A 20,065-nucleotide genomic window follows, 5' to 3' on the forward strand; every position below is an offset into this window, starting at 1 on the left:
ATGACATTCTATCAATATTTATTTATGAGAACTTTTAGATTAATTCTTCATCTGGGAATAGAAAATCTTGAAAACTCTATGGACCCCTTTTACCAAGCTGTGGAAAAAAAGGGGGCCTGCATGGGTGTTGGCACGTGTTTTTCTCGCACACTGAGGCCCCCTTTCACCGCAGTGGGTAAAAGGGAAGACTCTCCTGCAGAAAATGGTCATGCGGCAAGCAAAGCACTTGCCGTGCAGCCATTTTGGGGGGAGGTGGCGGTAAGTGCTCCCATGCTAATCTGGCGGCAACCGATTACCGCTGGGTACACTCCGGTGCTACAAAACTAAATTTATTTTTGTAGCACCAGATATGGCGGCATGCTGGGGGTGGGAAGTACCACCAGCTGCTGCGGTAGCTTGGCGGTACTTCCTGTTAGCAAGCGGTAAGCTCGCATTGGGCATACCGCTGCTTAGTAAAAAGGGATCTATGAGAGGATTGAATTTAAACATGTTGAACTTCCCTTGCTCAAAGTTCTTGCTTCCACCTAGCCAGTCAGGTTTTCAGCATACCCACAATGAATATGCTTGAGATAGATTTGCATACAATGGAAGTAGGGCATGCAGATCTCTCTAATGCATATTCATTGTGGATATCCTGAAAACTTGACTGGTTTGGTGCATCCCAAGGACTGGGTTGAGAACCTCTGATCTAGAGGCTGGTTTACCACCTTTGCAGAAGATCTATTATATACCTACTAGGACAAAAAGGCCCGTTTCAGAAACTAATGAAACGGGCGCTATCAAGGTATTGCCTTTCTGCAATTAATGTTTTGAAAGGGATTGTTAGGCTAAATGTGTTCTCACCCTCCCTAAACTTTCTCCGAGTTGCAGGACCGTTCCCTCCCTCCGTCCCTCCGAGTTGCAGGGCTGTCTCCCCCCTCCCTCCGTCCGAGTTCCAGGGTCATCCCCTCCCTCCCAGTTCCAGGGTCTCCCCTCCCTCCAAGTTCCAGGGTCCCCCTCCCTTCCTCCCTCCCAGTTCCAGGGTCCCCCCTCCCTCTGAGTTCCAGGGTCCTCCCGTCTCCCTCCGAGTTGCAGCAGCTGTTGATACTCCTTACTTTTTTAATGGCCATCGTTCTCTTAGGTCCGTGATGCATCTGACGTAACGTTTCGTGGCGTACCAACGGGTGAGTGATGCGATTTGGCGAGTGTCAGTGCTCCGCCCTCGATGTCATCACGTTGTGACGCGAGGGCGGGGCAGACACTCATGGGCAAACAGCGATCTACACAACTACAGCTTCCGGCTTCGGCTTCTGGCTTCATTAGAACGTTGGAGGTGCATTTTATATAGAGAGATATTTTGGAAGCCATTACAGGGTGCTGAGATACAGGCACCAATAGAGGTGTCTGCAGATAGTCTAGATGTTTCAGCTCATCTGGAGAAATCAGAGGAAGAGACTTGATTTTAGATATACACTCCTGGTATCTTTTGTATTCCTTCAGGACAGAGAGGTCTTACTATGATTGTACTTTAGATACCTCAAGCGATTTTTATGGAAGATTTAGGTCTTTCCAGATGTATCACGTTGAACCCAGGAAAGGAGGAAAACGTTCCTAGTGACATCTCTGGGTGCTCATTTCCAACTTTGATTTCTTTGTAAATGTGTAGTTCATTGGGTCCTTTTACTAAGCCTTGTTAACTGCTGAAGTGCACCTAACGCTATGGGATGGGCTACAGCATCATATGGTGATTTTAGAATGAGCACATGCTCATAGGAGCCGACTCTGTGGGTGCTGTGGGTGCTTGAGCACCCCCAATATTGAGAACATTCCTTGTTTGTGTCCAAGGAAGGGTTATTTTCACTGGGCTTAGCACCCCCAATAATTTTGAAAAGTTGGCTCCTATGCACATGCTAACTGTCTGCTAAATAATTTGTGCATTTTTTGGAAGGGGTTTGTCAGGGGCGGAGAGTGGACGATCCAGTGCTAACCAATTAGTGCATCTACGTTATCACGCACCAATTGGTTACCGTTGGATAACACAGGAGCTCTTACTGACTACAAAATAGGTATGGTAAGTAGTGCTGCGATAATTTTAAAAAGTGGCTGCATGCTAATAGCAGGTGTAAAAAATCCACTGAAAGCGGAGGAACAAAAGAAATTCACAAGGAAACACATACAAAGAAAACAGTGGGTAATGGACATTGACTCAAGAATCTTCAACCATTAATAAAGATGGTCTTATTGATGACTTGAAGTCCCGTTGCTTTTACGAAGAGTATTGTCCATTACCCACTGTTTCCTTTGCCTGCATGCTAATAGCGACACACCAATCAAAGGTAGTTGATATTTAAAACATACCACCGAGCATTACTATATACTGGGAGGAAAAGATTTCAGAAGCTATATTTGCTTAATATACACAAAAGAATGAAAAAGAGCAAAATTGGTAGCCTCGCATCGTTAGTCGGAAAACCTCCCGATCTTCATTATATAGTGTGCATTAATACTATGAGGGTCTGCTCCTGAGGAAGCTCCTACTGTGAAACGATGAACCCCGTTGAGCGTTGCCTTCTCAGATAAGTGGCCACTTGTATTCCAAGCTTGCTACGGTGCCGTTGAGTTGTGTTTAAAAGTTAAAAACTCATTCAAATATTGAGCACACATTGAAGATAATGGTTGTTGTACCTTCACAGTGTCATTGTTAGAGTAGCTGGTGGATTGCCTCTTTATAGATTGTATTGGTTTTGCACTCTAATAGCAACATTAGTGCATAGCCATTAATTACTGTTTTTAGACCGCCATAAAAACGACCTTGATGTACAGGAAAGTTCCATGTAAGGGCTCACTAAGGCCTATTTTTACTGCAGCTTAGTAAAAGGACCCCTTAGAGGATAACATTTTTGATCCAATTCGGCTGCATAGTTTCTTGAACTCTCCTCGGTGATTTCTGAGATCTGTCCAGGTTTGAGAAATAATATGATGGGACATAAATATAATCAAGGGTTTTAAGCCCTACTTATTACCCATTGTTCTGTTTATTTCTTTGGATTTTCAGATTCCCCTGGAATTTGGTCATGGATCCTTTAATGTTGTGGACTAAGGTCTAACCCTAGGCTATCTGATTTTTTTTTTTTATTAATAACCTTTTGATGCTTTATTTTCAGAGTATGTGACAGTTTCTGTGCAATGATTTTTCTTTGTAATTACTTTGATTTCTGATCAAATAAAAAACAAAAACAAATAAATTATTTATAAGAACTCTAAGCTTTAACAGCGACTGAACAGCTAGAGGATTGAAACCATTGTACTAGTGGACAAAAGGGTTAATTCGAATGATCATAATGCTTAGTTCAACCATACAGACACAGACTATATTCAAAGTGGTTTACATATATTCAGGTACTTATTTTGTACCAGGGGCAATGGAGGGTTAAGTGACTTGCCCAAGGTCACAAGGAGCTGCAGTGGGAATCAAACCCAGTTCCCCAGAATCAGAGTCCACTGCACTAACCACTAGGCTACTCCTCCACTAGCAACATTCCATGTAGAAGCCTGCCCTTGCAGATCAGCAATGCGGCCGTGCAGGCTTCTGTTTCTGTGAGTCTGACGTCCTGCACGTATGTGCAGGACGTCAGACTCACAGAAACAGAAGCCTGTGCGGCCGCGTTGCTGATCTGCAAGGGCAGGCTTCCACATGGAATGTTGCTAGTGGAATAGCAACATTCCATGTAGAATCTCAAATAGTAGCAACAGAATCTCAACATTCCATGTAGAATCTCGAATAGTAGCAACATTCCAGAATCTCAAATAGTAGCAACAGCAACATTCAATGTTGAATCTCAAATAGGGAACTGGAAATGGGACTTGATATGCCGCCTTTCTGAGGTTTTTGCAACTATATTCAAAGTGGTTTACATGTATTCAGGTACTTATTTTGTACCAGGGGCAATGGAGGGTTAAGTGACTTGCCCAGAGTCACAAGGAGCTGCAATGGGAATCGAACCAAGTTCCCCAGGATCAAAGTCCACTGCACTAACCACTAGGCTACTCCTCCCACTTTACAGCTACCACTATGGTCTTGTACTTAAGTAAATCAATCAATAATTACCTTTGCAGAGGTTTCATACCAGCCCACGAAACCATTCTCCTTGCAGAACTGGTCCATTTTCATGCCATTGTTCATATGTACATCTTTTCCCTGGTCACTTTTGTTAGCTAACAGCACTGTTGCTACAGGCGCACCATTGGGCAAAGTTAGTTTAGAGTCTAAATCCTCTTTCCATTTCATCACTGCTTCAAATGTTGAAGGCCTCGTAACATCAAACACAATAAATGCCCCCACGGCTTCTCGGTAATAGACCCTTGTCATGTTTCCAAATCTTTCTTGCCCTGTGATAAGGAGAAAAAAAGACAAACTTGTTTTAGAAACATCATGGGCCCGATATTCAGACTGCAGGAGTTAGCCAGGCTGACTCTCGTTGTTGGGCCGCATTGAATATGCAGGTGGTTTATTTGACGAGTTTCAGCAAATGGCCAAGCCGATATTCAGCGCTGGCCGGTTAAGTTGAAATCGACCAAAGATAGGCCTGCTATTTTGGCGGCAGAATTTGGCTGCCAAATTTAGGGGTCCTTTTACTAAGGTGCCCTGAAAAATGCCTGCGCTAGTGTAGGCGTGTGTTTTGGGCGCGCACAGATCCATTTTTCAGCACACTTGCAAAAAAATGCCTTTTTTGGGGGCCAAAAATGGACGTGCAGCAAAATGAAAATTGACACGCGCCCATTTTGGGTCTGAGACCTTACCGCCACCCATTCACTTAGCGGTAAGGTCTCATGCATTAACCGGGTGGTAACAGTTAACGCACGTACAATGCCTTTTACTGCGAGGTTAGCGCCGCATGCTGGAAAATAAAAATTATTTTCTGGCGAGCATAGGGGACGCGCGTAAAAAACGAAATTACCACCTGGGCCACACAGTAGCTGGGTGGTAATTTGAAATTGACACATGTTGGGTGTGTGTAGGCTCCTACGAGACTTAGTAAAAGGGCCCCTTAGCTGGCGATGCACTGAGTGCGATATAACCGGTTATCTGCTGAGCACTAATTGGCAATATTCAGCAGGAGATAACCAGTGATCTCCCACTGAATATTTCCAGATAGCTAGTTGAGTGCCATTTAACTGTCCAGGAGCCGTTCCTGGATGGTTAAATGATTTTAAATATCGGGTGGCATGTCTGTACAACATCATACCTTACACTATAAATTTAGGGGCCCTTTTACTAAGCTGCAGAAAGCACTAACGTGTGCTTATCACAGGTTAAAATGCATGACTGCAGGGCACGCTCAGGTGTCCCACTGTAGTGTTTGCATGTGTGTGTGTTACCTACACGCTAAAAATAGCTTTTACCTTTTAGCACTGGGGTGGGTCTGTGGGCAGAGAGTAGGCATGTTCTGTGCTAATCGACCTGCACAGCTACATTGTCATGCGCTAACCGATTAGCACGTGGTTAGCGCATGAGTCCTTACTGCCTACAAAATGAGGTGTCGATAAGTGCTCATGTGCAGTGGCGTAGCAAGGGTGGGGCGGTCCGCCCCAGGTGCACACTGCTGGAGGGTGCAGAGAGCAGCCGCGTGCGCCTGTCGGCTCCGCTGGTTCCCTGCTCCCTCTGCCCTGGAACAGGTTACTTCCTGTTCTGGGGCAGAGGCAGCAGGGAGCCAGTGGAGCCGACAGGCGCGTGGCTGCTCTCTGCACCCTCCAGCAGCCAAGAACGCACCCATGAGGGGGGGGGGCTTGATTCGCCGGGGAGGGGGGTGTCATTGCACCGGGGAGGGGTTTGATGCGCCGGGGAGGGGGTGTCATTGTGCCGGGGGAGGGGGTGTCGTGCTGCACCCTGGGGGGACGGACATTGCTGCACCCGGGGAGGGGGGGGATGCACAGTGGCGATCCGCCCTGGGTGGCAGCCGATCTAGGATCGCCACTGCTACTACTACTACTATTTAGCATTTCTATAGCGCTACAAGGCGTACGCAGCGCTGCACAAACATAGAAGAAAGACAGTCCCTGCTCAAAGAGCTTACAATCTAATAGACAAAAAAAAAAAAAAAATTAAGTAAGCAAATCAAATCAATTAATATGAACGGGAAGGAAGAGAGGAGAGTAGGTGGAAGCGAGTGGTTACAAGTGGTTACGAGTCAAAAGCAATGTTAAAGAGGTGGGCTTTCAGTCTAGATTTAAAGGTGGCCAAGGATGGGGCAAGACGTAGGGGCTCAGGAAGTTTATTCCAGGCGTAGGGTGCAGCGAGACAGAAGGCGTGAAGTCTGGAGTTGGCAGTAGTGGAGAAGGGAACAGATAAGAAGGATTTATCCATGGAGCGGAGTGCACGGGAAGGGGCGTAGGGAAGGACGAGTGTGGAGAGATACTGGGGAGCAGCAGAGTGAGTACATTTATAGGTTAGTAGAAGAAGTTTGAACAGGATGCGAAAACGGAAACGGAGCCAGTGAAGGGTCTTGAGGAGATCCTGCAAAGTCTGCAGAGTGAAAGGCCTACATTACCTACATTACATTACTGCTGACATGGTAATGGAAAAACTAGCCCATGGCCATTATTGTAGAAACAGAAAAACTGGCCATTACCACAGATTAAAAACCACTACCACAGGGCGCACCTCAGGAGTCCCGTGCTAGTTTCAGGATCGGCACACACTTCCTATGTGCTAAAAAAAATAGATTTTGTGTTTTAGTGCTGGGGGCGTGTCTGGAGGCAGAGAGTAGCAGTGTACTACGCTAATTGTATCGCCATGTGCTAACTGATTAGCATGTGAGCCCTTACTGCCTATACACTAGGTGTAAGTAAGTGCTCATGCGTTAATGGTCATGCATTAATGGAGAAATTAGCACATGGTCATTAATAGGCAAAAGGGAAAATGGGGCCATTTTACCACCACACTAAAAGTGGCCAAAGCGTTGGATAAAGCTCCGCGTTGGAGATTAGTATTGACCAGTTTTTAGAACAGCTTAGTAACAGAGCCTCATAGGCACCTGATGACGAAATTCAGTGCCACATTCCTAACCCACTTTTTTGGCTCTCAAATTTAGGGTTTTAGTTAAATTTTGAGTATAAACTTTCAAAGGGTCAACCTAAAATTCTAACTCTCCAAGTTAGGAGCCTAGAGGTTTGAATATTGTCCTCTGATTTTCAAAAAAATATAAATGTCTGTAAATGTAAACTTGTTTTTCTTCTATTGCCTAATAGTGGTGCTTCTAAAAAATAGATGGATAATACTTTGAAATGCATTTTATATATTTGGAAACTATGTTAATTGGAACATTTAAGCACCTCAAGCATTTCACACTTTGAACACTAATGTCTCTGTTTAAATACTAATAGTGTATGCATCTATATACTATTCCTCACGTGTCTATGGAAAAACATCTTTCTTAAATAAGGCTTCAGGGCCTCTTTCACAAAGCTTTTCTCCCACAGACACACAGGCTTCTATTTCCTATGCTACACTATTAAGATAATATGCATTATATGCCAGATAGCACTAGTTAACCGGCTGTAATGTACATTATACTGCAGCAATGCAACTTTAATGCCACAGGAATCCAACCCTACTAAGCAGCTCATGTTTTACAAATTGAAGTGTGGTTTCGAATACATAAGTACATAAGTATTGCCATACTGGGAAAGACCAAAGGTCCATCGAGCCCAGCATTCTGTTTCCAACAGTGGCCAATCCAGGTCACAAATACCTGGCAAGATCCCAAAAATGTACAAAACATTTTATACTGCTTATCCCAGAAATAGTGGATTTTCCCCAAGTCCATTTAATAACAGTCTATGGACTTTTTCTTTAGGAAGCCGTCCAAACCATTTTTAAACTCCGCTAAGCTAACCGCCTTTACCACATTCTCTGGCAACGAATTCCAGAGTTGAATTACACGTTGAGTGAAGAAAACCTTTCTCCAATTAATTTTAAATTTACTACATTGTAGCTTCATCGCATGCCCCCTAGTCCTAGTATTTTTGGAAAGCATGAACAGACGCTTCACATCTACCCGTTCAACTCCACTCATTATTTTATAGACCTCTATCATATCTCCCCTCAGCCGCCTTTTCTCCAAGTTGAAGAGCCCTAGCCACTATAGCCTTTCCTCATAGGGAAGTCGACCCATCCCCTTTATCATTTTCGTCGCCCTTCTCTGCATCTTTTCTAATTCCACTATATCTTTTTTTAGATGCGGCAACCACAATTCAACACAATATTCGAGGTGCGGTCGCTCCATGGAGCGATACAAAGGCATTATAACATCCTCATTTTTATTTTCCATTCCTTTCCTAATAATACCTAACATTCTATTTGCTTTCTTTGGAAAGCTCCATTATCTTAGGAAAGTAAACTAAGGGACTTTTTTTTTCTAAGGAGCTAGAGCAGGGTTTACTATAAGGTAGACATTAATGTGGACCCATGCTAACAACTACTGTGTATTAATACCAGATAGTTACATTTAAAAACAAAATCAAGCTAGCTGCTTAATGTGAGTGCAGATCATAGGCATGACAAAGATGGAGGGGAGGTGTGGCCAGCTGTGACAGCACACAGGTTGATGCCACACTCTAGATGTCAAGATTACTGATATCATGGCTGCACTTAGTGCCATCTGGAGAAGAGACATGAAATACAGCAGTGCATCTAGCAGCCTGATAGTGCCCCAACTGTAAAAAAAAAATAAAAAATAAAAATAAAGCCTCTGTGGCAGATTTTCACCCCCTTCCAATCTACCTTAAAAAAGAGACACCCCCCTTTCCAATCCCCTGAACATAAGTACCTTCCCTTATAATCCCCCTCAAACACAAGCACCCCTCTTATGATCCCCTTGAACATAGAAAGTTCCTTTCTTTCTGATCCCTCCTGAACACTAAGACCTTCCTTTTCCTGATCTTCCCCAACTACCTCCCCCCGAACAGAGATAAGCCTCCTCCTACTTCATAGTAACATAGTAAGTGACGGCAGATAAAGACCTGGACGGTCCATCTAGTCTGCCCAACTGTCACTCTCATTATCGATTTATGAATAAATCAACAGTGAATGTGATGTAAAATACCTGATCATGGCCTTTCTTTGGTGTTTCTGGGACATAGACCATAGAAGTCCGCCTAGCCCTGTCCTTACGTTCCAACTACTGGAGTTGCTGTCAAAGCCCACTCCGGCCTATCTTTCTTGTCATTTGTGTAGTTGCTGCCGAAGCCCTTTCCACCCCATCCTAAACTGAGGAAGTCTTTTGAATGAAACGGGTCTGGCCACCGTCGGGTGTCAGTTAAGTGCTCTACCGCTCTCATGTTTCATAGTAACATAGTAGATGACGGCAGAAAAAGACCTGCACGGTCCATCCAGTCTGCCCAACAAGATAACTCATATGTGCTACTTTTTGTGTATACCCTACTTTGATTTGTACCTGTGTTCTTCAAGGCACAGACCGTATAAGTCTGCCCAGCACTATCCCCGCCTCCCAACCATCGGCTCTGGCACAGACCGTATAAGTCTGCCCAGCACTATCCCCGCCTCCCAACCACCAGCCCCGCCTCCCAACCATCGGCTCTGTCACAGACCGTATAAGTCTGCCCAGCACTATCCCCGCCTCCCAACCACCAGCCCCGCCTCTCACCACCGGCTCTGGCACAGATCGTATAAGTCTGCCCAGCACTATCCCCGCCTCCCAACCACCAGCCCCGCCTCCTGATCTTGACTAAGCTCCTGAGGATCCATTCCTTCTGCACAGGATTCCTTTATGCTTATCCCATGCATGTTTGAATTCCGTTACCGTTTTCATTTCCACCACCTCCCGCGGGAGAGCATTCCAAGCATCCACTATTCTCTCCGTGAAAAAATACTTCCTAACATTTTTCATAAACGTCAAGATTTAAATGTCATGAAACAAGAAATCAATTCAATCATTGTTGTGCTAAAAAATTGGGAATTATGGTTTCAATAGAAATTCGTGTGTGAAAAAGAACTTGAAAACCTTAAAAAAATTTTTTTTATAAAAGTGGAAATAATAACATAATAAAAGTAGAAATAAATATAAATGTCAATATCACAAGGTATTTTTTGACCAGTAATGAATGACATAACCCCAGCAGAAGATGCCAAAGTTGTAGTAAGCGTTTGGGTATCTTGAGGTCTTTTTCTTTGTGTTTTAATTTATGAAAACTGACCATACATTTTTTTGGTAGATATTACTGGATTCTTCACTATTTGACAGCTGTTACAATAGAACATACATAAAATAAAACAACATTACAATAATCACATACAATATAAAAACCATAATTTTTGTTTTGCCATCAAATTTTAACATTTTAAATCCCAGAAAAACCTGCAAAAAGAGAAGTTTTTAAAGCTCTTTTAATCTGAAGAAAAGAAGAGCAAAATCTAAAAGGACCAGGAACAGCATTCCATAACACTGGACCCGCAATAGAGAAAGTACTCGAGGGTAACAGAGAAAGCACTCTTAAGTTAGTAGTGTATATGTTTCAAATCTGGAACTACGATCTCCCTTTACCATATCCAATCTTAGTGGTCTAATAGCCTGATAATGCTGGACTGCATTTTTCAAATACACAGGAGAAGGACAAAATAGGCTTTTTATACATCAGCACTAAAATCTTATATTGCATTCTGTACCTAACACACAAACAATGTAATTGTTTCAACACAGGCGAAACACGTTCAAATCTTGGCACATGACAAACCATATGTGCAGTAGCATTTTGAATAACCTGTAACGAGATTGGGTGGCAGAGCCAGTGGTAGGAGGTGGGGATAGTGCTGGGCAGACTTATACAGTCTGTGCCAGAGCCGGTGGTGGGAGGCGGGACTGGTGGTTGGGAGGCGGAGATAGTGCTGGGCAGACTTATACGGTCTGTGCCAGAACCGGTAGTGGGAGGCGGGGCTGGTGGTTGGGAGGCGGAGATAGTGCTGGGCAGACTTATACGGTCTGTGCCAGAACCGGTAGTGGGAGGCGGGGCTGGTGGTTGGGAGGCGGGGATAGTGCTGGGCAGACTTACACGGTCTGTGCCCTGATAAGGACAGGTACAAATCAAGGTAAGGTATACACAAAAAGTAGCACATATGAGTTTATCTTGTTGGGCAGACTGGATGGGCCATGCAGGTCTTTTTCTGCCGTCATCTACTATGTTACTATGTTACTATGTTACTATGTAAGGCCTGTAATTCTAGACTGAGGCAAACCCAAATAAAAAGCATTACAGAAATCTAGTCTCATAAGAACCAAGTACTGTACCACTCTGTGAAAATCATAAGCTTTTAACATCGGGGTTTCAATTTCATAATTAATCACAAATAATAGAAACACACTTATCTCTAAAGCCCAAAAAATTGTAGAGTTCTGTGTGGGATTTTATTACTTGTATACTTCTGTCACAAGCAGTTTCTGATTTTGAACTTGGGGGGGGGGAGGGGTCTGGCCAGCATCGGGGGTTGTGATCTGGGGGTACGGGCAGTGTCAGGGCTATATACATGAGCAATGTTGAGATTGTGATTGGGGTGACAGGCAGCATCAGGGCTGTAATTAGGGGCATTGGAGTGTGGGGGAGGGGTACGAGGATATGTGACTTTGATAGCTTAGGGGCAGGTATGCAAAGGGGGGGGGGTGTACCACCATGGCTGCTCTTTCTTTTTAATTCTTTACAGTGGGTCCTCACCGCCCTTACATGTAGTATCTGATATCCCCCCTGCATTTACCACCAAGGTTTTGCACTTCCGCACATTAATTTTTGTATTACACATGCAAGACATTCCATGCTTTAGTACTATGCCTTCAATATTCTTAATGTAACGCCAATTGTATCTTCTATTCTGAAATGTCGATCTATCATGACACCAAAGGAAGTGGAAAACACAACTTCAAGAGATCAATCCAAGACACCAGGGTGAGATGCTCCAGAAAACAAACTTTATTTGGGTCCAAATAAAGTTTGTTTTCTGGAGCATCTCACCCTGGTGTCTCGGATTGATCTCTTGAAGTTGTGTTTTCCACTTCCTTTGGTGGTGTTGAATTTTTTGTAGAAACTGCGAACCCCATCTGTTTCTGTGGATCTATCATGACATTCACATAACTTATCATGCCATCCATGTACACTATGAAATGACAATTGTACCTTTTACTCTGGAATGGCAATTGCCATGAAGGAACATTGCAAGCCACATTGAGCCTGCAAATAGGTGGGAAAATGTGGGATAAAAATGCAGTAAATAAAATAAATAAAAATAAAGGGCCCCTGGCTCAAATCTATCTTGAACACTCTATTTCACTTCTCTATACTTCCTTCAAGAAAAAGTTCTTTAAAAAAAGGGGGGAGGAGAGGAGGGCGAGGTGATGTGATTCAGGAATATTATAATAGGTGTGGAGGAGTGGCCTAGTGGTTAGGGTGGTGGACTTTGGTCCTGAGGAACTGAGTTCAATTCCCACCTCAGGCACAGGCAGCTCCTTGTGACTCTGGGCAAGTCACTTAACCCTCCATTGCCACAGGTACAAATAAGTACCTGTATACAATATGTAAGCTGCATTGAGCCTGCCATGAGTGGGAAAACACAGGGTACAAATCTAACAATAAAAATAAATAATGGTGAAAGTGATCAATTTCATGGAAATATGAGAAGAACATTATCTTCAAAGCAGGATTACATAAAATGTGTTGAAATTATGCTGATGGCACAAACAGGTCTTGTTCGCTCATTTTGAGTCAAGAAAGTAGGTTGCTTAAACAGCTTTTCAGGAAGGCCCTAAAATGTTTCAATAATTACTATCCAGAGCTGGATCAGATCTACACAGGAGGCAAAATGGTGGCAAATTGGGTGCTAATGAGCTTGTAATGAAGCACGTTGTGCTCCCTTGGCTCAGAGCCACAGAATGCATTAGCTGCATCATTACCCTATGCATGAGTCTGACCTTTTTTCATATGGCTGGTGTAGCTACAACAAATGTATTTTTATATTTAAGTAGCGAAGCTAGACAGTTTCATTAGGATTTACAGGCTGATCTGCTACGATATTGCCTTCACATTAGTGAATTGAGCTCTGGATTGTTATATCTTCCATGGTCTATTCTGGTTGGCTTCAACTGCACACTGGAGAGTCCGTCTTTAAATTTTCATTGTGCATAAATCCCTACTTCCATGGTGACTAGAGTTTATAGTGACCTTGAAAGGGTAATTTTGTCTTGATTAACAGGTCAGAAAGGCAGCTATTTTCTAAAGATACATAGAGGGGCATAATCGAACGTGAACGCCTATCTCCATGGACGTCTATGTCCAAAAACGGGTACGTGAAGAGGCAGGACAGACCGTATTTTCGAAAAAAATGGACGTTTTTCAGCTGGGCGTTTGTTTTTTTTTTAGCGATAATGGAAACTAAAAACGCCCAGCTCAAAAACGTCCTAATCCAAGCCATTTGGTCTTGGGAGGGGCCACGATTCGTAGTACACTCGCCCCCCTGACATGCCAGGACACCAACTGGGCACCCTAGAGGTCAGTGCGGTGGACTTCAGACAACGCTCCCACATGCATAGCTCCCTTACCACGGGTGCTGAACCCCCAACCCCCTCCCCCAAAACCCACTACCCACAAATGTACAACATTACCATAGCTCTTAGGGGTGAAGGGGGCACCTACATGTGGGTACAGTGGGTTTTGCAGACCTCCCATTTACCAGCACAAGTGTTACAGGTAGGGGGGGATGGGCCTGGGTCCGCCTGGCTGAAGTGCACTGCGGTACCCACTAAAAGTGCTCCAGGGACCTGCATACACGCAGGCCTCTAGGACTTGTTGCTGCTGTATAACATTGGCACACCAGTTGACACCTGAAGACTAATCTCTCCGAAAACATCCTTTATTGGAATAAGCACGCTTACTCACAGTTAACTGCAGATCAGAGGTTGTGCCCCACTGGCAACGAGTCTCACTGGTACTGAGATGAGCAGTAGGTCAGAGCTAGCAGAATGCTGTACAATGCCCTCTTTCAGCCACATTCAAGGTAAGAACTAAGTTCTGTAGCATGGCTAACACGTGAAAGGGATCTAAAACTGGCTTACAAAAATGGCCACTACCTCATGGACTACCGGAAACAAAACAGGGCACACTTTGACCTAGTAAGCAGGGGGGAAAGCACCATGGGAGTACAGCCTACCAACTACCAACATCGTGAGCATGTGGCACAAGCTAGTGGAATCACGGAGCCCAATACTCAACACCCACCACAATGCATTGCTGATGTGACTCTGCAGTGCCCTTAACAGAAAAGGTGTCACACTCACCCGAGAGCCACATCAAAACCAGGGAAAGGCTGTCACAGGATAGAACACATTTTGCTGTCATGGAGGTGGGTACGGCATTTGAGGCTGGCATAGAGGTTGGAAAAAAAAGTTTGTAAAGTGGGGTTTTTTTGGTGGGAGGGGGTTAGTGACCACTGGTGGAGTCCGGGGAGGTCATCCCCAATTCCCTCTAGTGGTCATCTGGTCAGTTGGGGCACTTTTTTGGGACCTGTTCGTGAAAAAAAAAGGGTCCAAAAAAGGTGACCCAAAATTGCTGTAAAAACACCTTTTTTTTCGATTATCAGCTAAAGACGCCCATCTCTCCTCGGCCGATAACCACGCCCCAGTTCCGCCTTCACCACGCCTCCAACACGCCCCCATCAGCTTTACCCATTTCTGCGACGGATTGCAGTTGGAAACGCCCAAAATCGGCTTTCGATTATACTGATTTGGGCACCCACGGGAGAAAGACGCCCATCTCCTGATTTGGGTCGCAATATAGGCGTTTTTCTCTTTCGATTATAAGCTGGATAGGTGCCTATGGTCTTTAGTTTAGAAGGTTCCCAATGGCAGTATTAAAATACCTGGAAAGGAAGCTTGACCCTATTACCACTAGAGGTCATGGCAGCCATTTTGATGTGCAGGAGGACATGAGGTGGGAGTGAGTGGACATTGCTCCCACTCCACTAACAACCAGGGATCTCAGTAAATCCATGGGTGGGATGAGAGATTATAGAGAGATTAAAGGTACAACTTTCAAAGGCACTGAGACCCAGGGAGGGGGTGGAGTCAGGAGAAAGCTACCAAGCATGGGGCTCATATCCACACATGGGGGGGGGGGGGCCTTCCATTCCAGGTGAGGTGGAGTTCATAACTATCTCAGTGATGGTGGGGTGGGGCATTTTATGGAGTGGAAGGGTTGTGATGGAGAACGGGGATACTGTGCTGGCAAGAGGGGTCTCAATGCAAGGATATGCTTTTTTTAGGGGGTGGAGGAGTGTTGGCATCACAGGGCCCAAACCTCAAATTTAACACTACCCCTAATGCAGGCACTTAAACGTGCCTTGAAACGGGTCTAACTTCCAATTTCTGTGAAATAAACGTCTGTCTTGTCATCCTGCCTAAGACCAGATGCATTCCACATACCTACAAAGGTGGAAAGAAGAGAAAATGGCAGCCAGCATGGTTAAAAGGTAAACTGAAAGAGGCTATTACAACCAAAACAATGTCCTCCAAAGAATGGAAAAAAGGACCCAAATGAAGAAAATAAGAAGCAACATACGTACGCACTGGCAAGTCAAATGCAAAGCACTGATAAAGAAGTCTAAAAGAGAATATGAAAAACTTGCTGCAGAGGCTAAAATTCACAGCAACAACTTTTTCAGGTACACCAGAAGCAGAAAGCCTGTGAGGGAATCTGTGGGACCGTTAGATCATGAAGGAGCAAAAGAGGCACTCAGGGAAGACAAGGCCATAGTGGAGAAACTGAATGAATTGTTTGCTTCAGTCGTTACGGAAGAACTAAGATGTAAGAGATCTACCAGTATCAGAAATGGTTTTCAAGGGTGATGATGTGAAAGAATTGAAAGAAATCTCGGTGAACCTAGAAGATGTACTGAGCCAAATTGACCAGATGGCATACATCCAAGGGTACTGAAAGAACTCAAACATGAAATTGCTGATCTGCCATTAGTAATATGTAACCTGTCATTAAAATCATCTGTACTACCTGAAGATTGGAGGTGGCCAATGTAACGCCAATTGCTATTGAGCTATCTCCATGCAATTCAAGTTGAAAATTGTCTTCTACAAATGTGATGTTTATTATTACTTTGTAATTTACTAAAATCAATAAAAATGCTTGGATTTTTTTAAAGGGTTCCAGGGGTGATCCTGGAAATTACAGACCAGTAAGCCTGACGTCAGTGCTGGGTAAAATAGTGGAAACTATTATAAAGAATAAAAATTATGGAATAGATAAATAAACATGGTTTAATGGGACAGAGTCAGCATGGGTTCAGCCAAGGGAAGTCTTGCCTCACCAATTTGCTTCATTTCATAAACATAATAGTGATCCAGTTGATGTAGTGTATCTAGACTTTCAGAAAGCTTTTGACAAAGATCCTTATGAGAGACTCCTGAGAAAATTAAAAAGTCATGGGAAGGAGGCAATGTTCTTCTGTGGATTAGGAATTGGTTATTGGACAGAAAACAGAGGGTAGGGTTAAATGGCCATTTCTCTCAATGGAGGAGGGTGAATAGTGGAGTGCCACAGAGATCAGTACTAAGAATGGTACTATTTAACATATTTATAATGATCTGGAAATTGGAACGACGAGTGAGGTGATTAAATCTGCAGATGACACAAAACTATTCAAGGTTGTTAAAACAAATGCAGACTGAAAAATTGCAGGAAAACCTTAGGAAACTGGAAGACTGGGCATCCAAATGGCAGATGAACTGATGCACATTGGGTAGAGTAATCCAAATCATAGTTACCTGATGCTAGGGTCCACCTTGGGGGTCAGCACCCAAGAAAAAGATCTAGGTGTCATTATAGATAATACGCTGAAATTTTCTGCCCAGTGTGTGGTGACAGCCAAAAGAAGCAAACAGGATGCCATAGATTATTAGGAAATATATGGTAAATAAGACCAAAAATATTATAATACCTCTGTATCACTACATAGTGTGACCTCACCTTGAGTATTGTATTCAGTTCTAGTCGCTGTATCTCGAAAAAGATGTGGAGGGGCATTTTCGAAAGGTCGTCCAAGTCTGAATTTGAACGTCCTCAAGAAGACGTCCAAAATAAGGTAGGTATAATCGAAAAATAGTATGGACGTCCTCAGATATTCAAAAATCGCAGTGTGAAACGTCCAAATCAGAGATGTCCAAAGTGTAGTGAAAAGGATGTGTTTCTCGTAGAACTGCAGAAGGACGACCATCTTAGAGAACCGCCGTCCTTCTGCAAGAAACATGTCCTTTGTACTGTACTTTGCACTATGAATGTTCCTTATATTTCCCATACCTGCATGTTCCACAAATACATTCACTGCACTTGCAGAACATCCAGATACTAGAAATATAAGTAACATTCATATTTTATTGTATATATGAAGAGGTTCGCACACTTGATAATGATCCATATAAGTAAGGCTCCGCACGTATGAACACGTACTTATCCATATAAGGCCCCGCACGTGTGACGACGGTTCATGTACGTAATGGAGGTCCATGCGTGATGGTCGTCCACGTGCGGACCCCTCATATATGGGCCAGGACGTCCACATGCTGACCCATCCATATATGGGATGGTCATCCATATATGGAACTGTGCATGTGAGGACGTCCATCGCGCATGGACGTCCATGTAAGGCAATGCATGTTTTACAACTGTTATTCAGTGAGAAAACATGTTTCTGAGAAGAGAGCCTAACTTCAGCGGAGCCTAACGTCAGCGACGCTGAAAGTTTGTGCCTAGTGCACCTTTGCCTGAAGCAGAGAAGGTGCCTATTCATGCACCACTACCACCTGCCACCGAGGACCATCTCTATTAGAGCATGGACTCTAATTAGGGACACTCTGCAAAGGTAAGTGTTTGGGAATGCTCCCCCCCCTCTCCAGCACTGGGCCTGAGCTATCAGGTCCCCCTCCTGTAGCAACACATATAAGAGCTCCCTCAGCAATGTAAGCACTAACTGTAGTCTGCATTCAAGGGTAATCAGTGATATGTGCACATGCACATTCATTAATAGAATTTATGTACTAGAAAGGAAAAACATTCCCACATCTCTACAATACTGCACACAAATGGTACTCTATGTCCACCTCAATGACATCACCTGTACCAATGTAATGTTCCCCCCATCCCATCAGTGTTGTGCGTCTCTCCAATTTGACGTTTGTGTCTAAATGGCAGATGACTTTTAATGTGAGCAAGTGCAAAGTGATGCATGTGGGAAAGAGGGAACCCGAACTATAGCTACGTAATGCAAGGTTCCACGTTAGGAGGCACCGACCAAGAAAGGGATTGCATCGTTGTTGTTGATGATACATTGAAATGCTGTACTCGGTGTGTTGCAGCAGCTAAGAAAGCAAATAGAATGTTAGGTATTGTTAGGAAAGAAATGAAGTGTCTTGTTCACAACATCCAGCAGGGACCGCTCCAGAACAAATGAAGTGTTTTGTTCACTGAACAAAATTATCAATAGTGCAGGGGATCGAAGATTTCTCTTGTTTCTGTCCGCCCTTTTGCTTCACCATCCTGGCTAATCTCAGAGGAAAAAGTGCATGCAGTCAACCTTCAGTATGCAGTGGCCATCTTGGACCTCTTAAGATGGTATTTGAATTTAATCTGAGGTTGCTCAGTGTTTACCTACATTCAGGCCAATATTGAGCCCATAGCAATCAGCTATTACAGAGGCACTGACTGCTGCAGGCAGACTCTGACCTGGATATTCAATGCTGAGCCTTATCCGGGGACTGGCATTGAATATCTGGCTCTGCAGTGGCCACCAGAAGTTTTCAGGCTGCCAGAGATGGCTTAACCTGTGGACCTGGTGAGGCTCTGGCCCAGGGCACCAGAGATAAAGGGTGCCAAACGCCTGTGATGTCACTGGACTTATAGGTTAAGCTGGCCCTGAGGTTACCTGGAGGCATTGCGTGTGCAGTGGAAAAAGACGAGCTGGTAACCCCCCTTCCTCTTTCTGTCTGAGGCCACCTTCCCCCATCTACCCTTAAAGGCAGGTTTCCCCTCCCAAACACAGGTAGTTTTTTCACCTAATGCTACCAACATCAGTGCCCTAGTGTCTTCCTTCTGCCACGCCCCTGTCCCTCCTTAGACATAACTTTTTTGTTTCCACAGGGGCACAGCAGAGGGAAGACACAGGGGCTGATGTACACATCATTAGGTGAAATGCTGTCAGTATGCAGGAGGGGGAAAATACCTTTAAAGGTATGCCTGGGGGATGGCACGGGTGGGAAGCATGCCAATGGGAGGACACCAAGCCAAAAGTTGGCTCAGGACGCCACGGACCCTAGAGGCAGCCTTGCCAGCTGCTGTTTGATATTCAGACTAGTGCCCAGATAACTGCCTGAATAAAGTTAGGGCAGCCTTTTTGCTGTCCTAAACTTATTCAGGCACTCACGTGTTTAATGGATGGAAAATTGCTATTAATCAGGTAAGTCCTGGCTCAAACCAAACTCCATCTCTGGAGCCCTCTGGCATTTAATGCCGTGGAACTCTGTGCTGTTTTTAAGCGGCATTCTCCATTTATGGGCCACTGAATGTTGGCAGTAGAGCTGGCCAGCAAGATTTAACTGGGTAGGAGCTGTCTTAGCTGGTTAAAGCCCACTGACTAGTTCCCCTTTATATTCAAAGTCCATCAAAACTAAGAGGAAATGTTAATAGAAACATAATTGCTAATATAACAAAAAAAAATACACAAAAATACGAAAATTGCTGTCAATTTAGATAAAACGAAGAATGGAAAAACAAAGAAAAACTGGGAAGAGGAAGAAAGAGAAAGTTACAGGAAAAATCATAGAAGTTAACATGTTCTCTCAACTTTTCTAGTCTATTTCCCTTCAACCAATGTTTAAAGCACTTAACTCTGCAAATTGTCTCTGTGTAAAAGCTCCAAAATTCATCTTCCCTCCATTTAAATCCTGCTAATTCTCCACTCTTTAAAAAAAATATAAGCAACTGCTGAGAGCTACATGATCTGCTGGCCTGCAAATTTATCTCTTACCAG

At 44.0% G+C, this 20,065-nt stretch overlaps 1 protein-coding gene across 1 annotated transcript in view; it reads right to left on the bottom strand.

Moving 5' to 3' along the window:
- Positions 1–20,065, bottom strand: part of RAB38 (RAB38, member RAS oncogene family) — a 77,110-nt gene that overhangs the window by 45,712 nt on the left and 11,333 nt on the right. The window contains exon 2 of the mRNA XM_030199346.1: positions 4,088–4,368. Coding sequence (XP_030055206.1) covers positions 4,088–4,368 — 281 coding nt within the window. The remainder of the gene's footprint in view (positions 1–4,087; positions 4,369–20,065) is intronic.

Source organism: Microcaecilia unicolor, chromosome 4 (assembly GCF_901765095.1).
Source record: "Microcaecilia unicolor chromosome 4, aMicUni1.1, whole genome shotgun sequence".
Taxonomy (NCBI): Eukaryota; Metazoa; Chordata; class Amphibia; order Gymnophiona; family Siphonopidae; genus Microcaecilia; species Microcaecilia unicolor.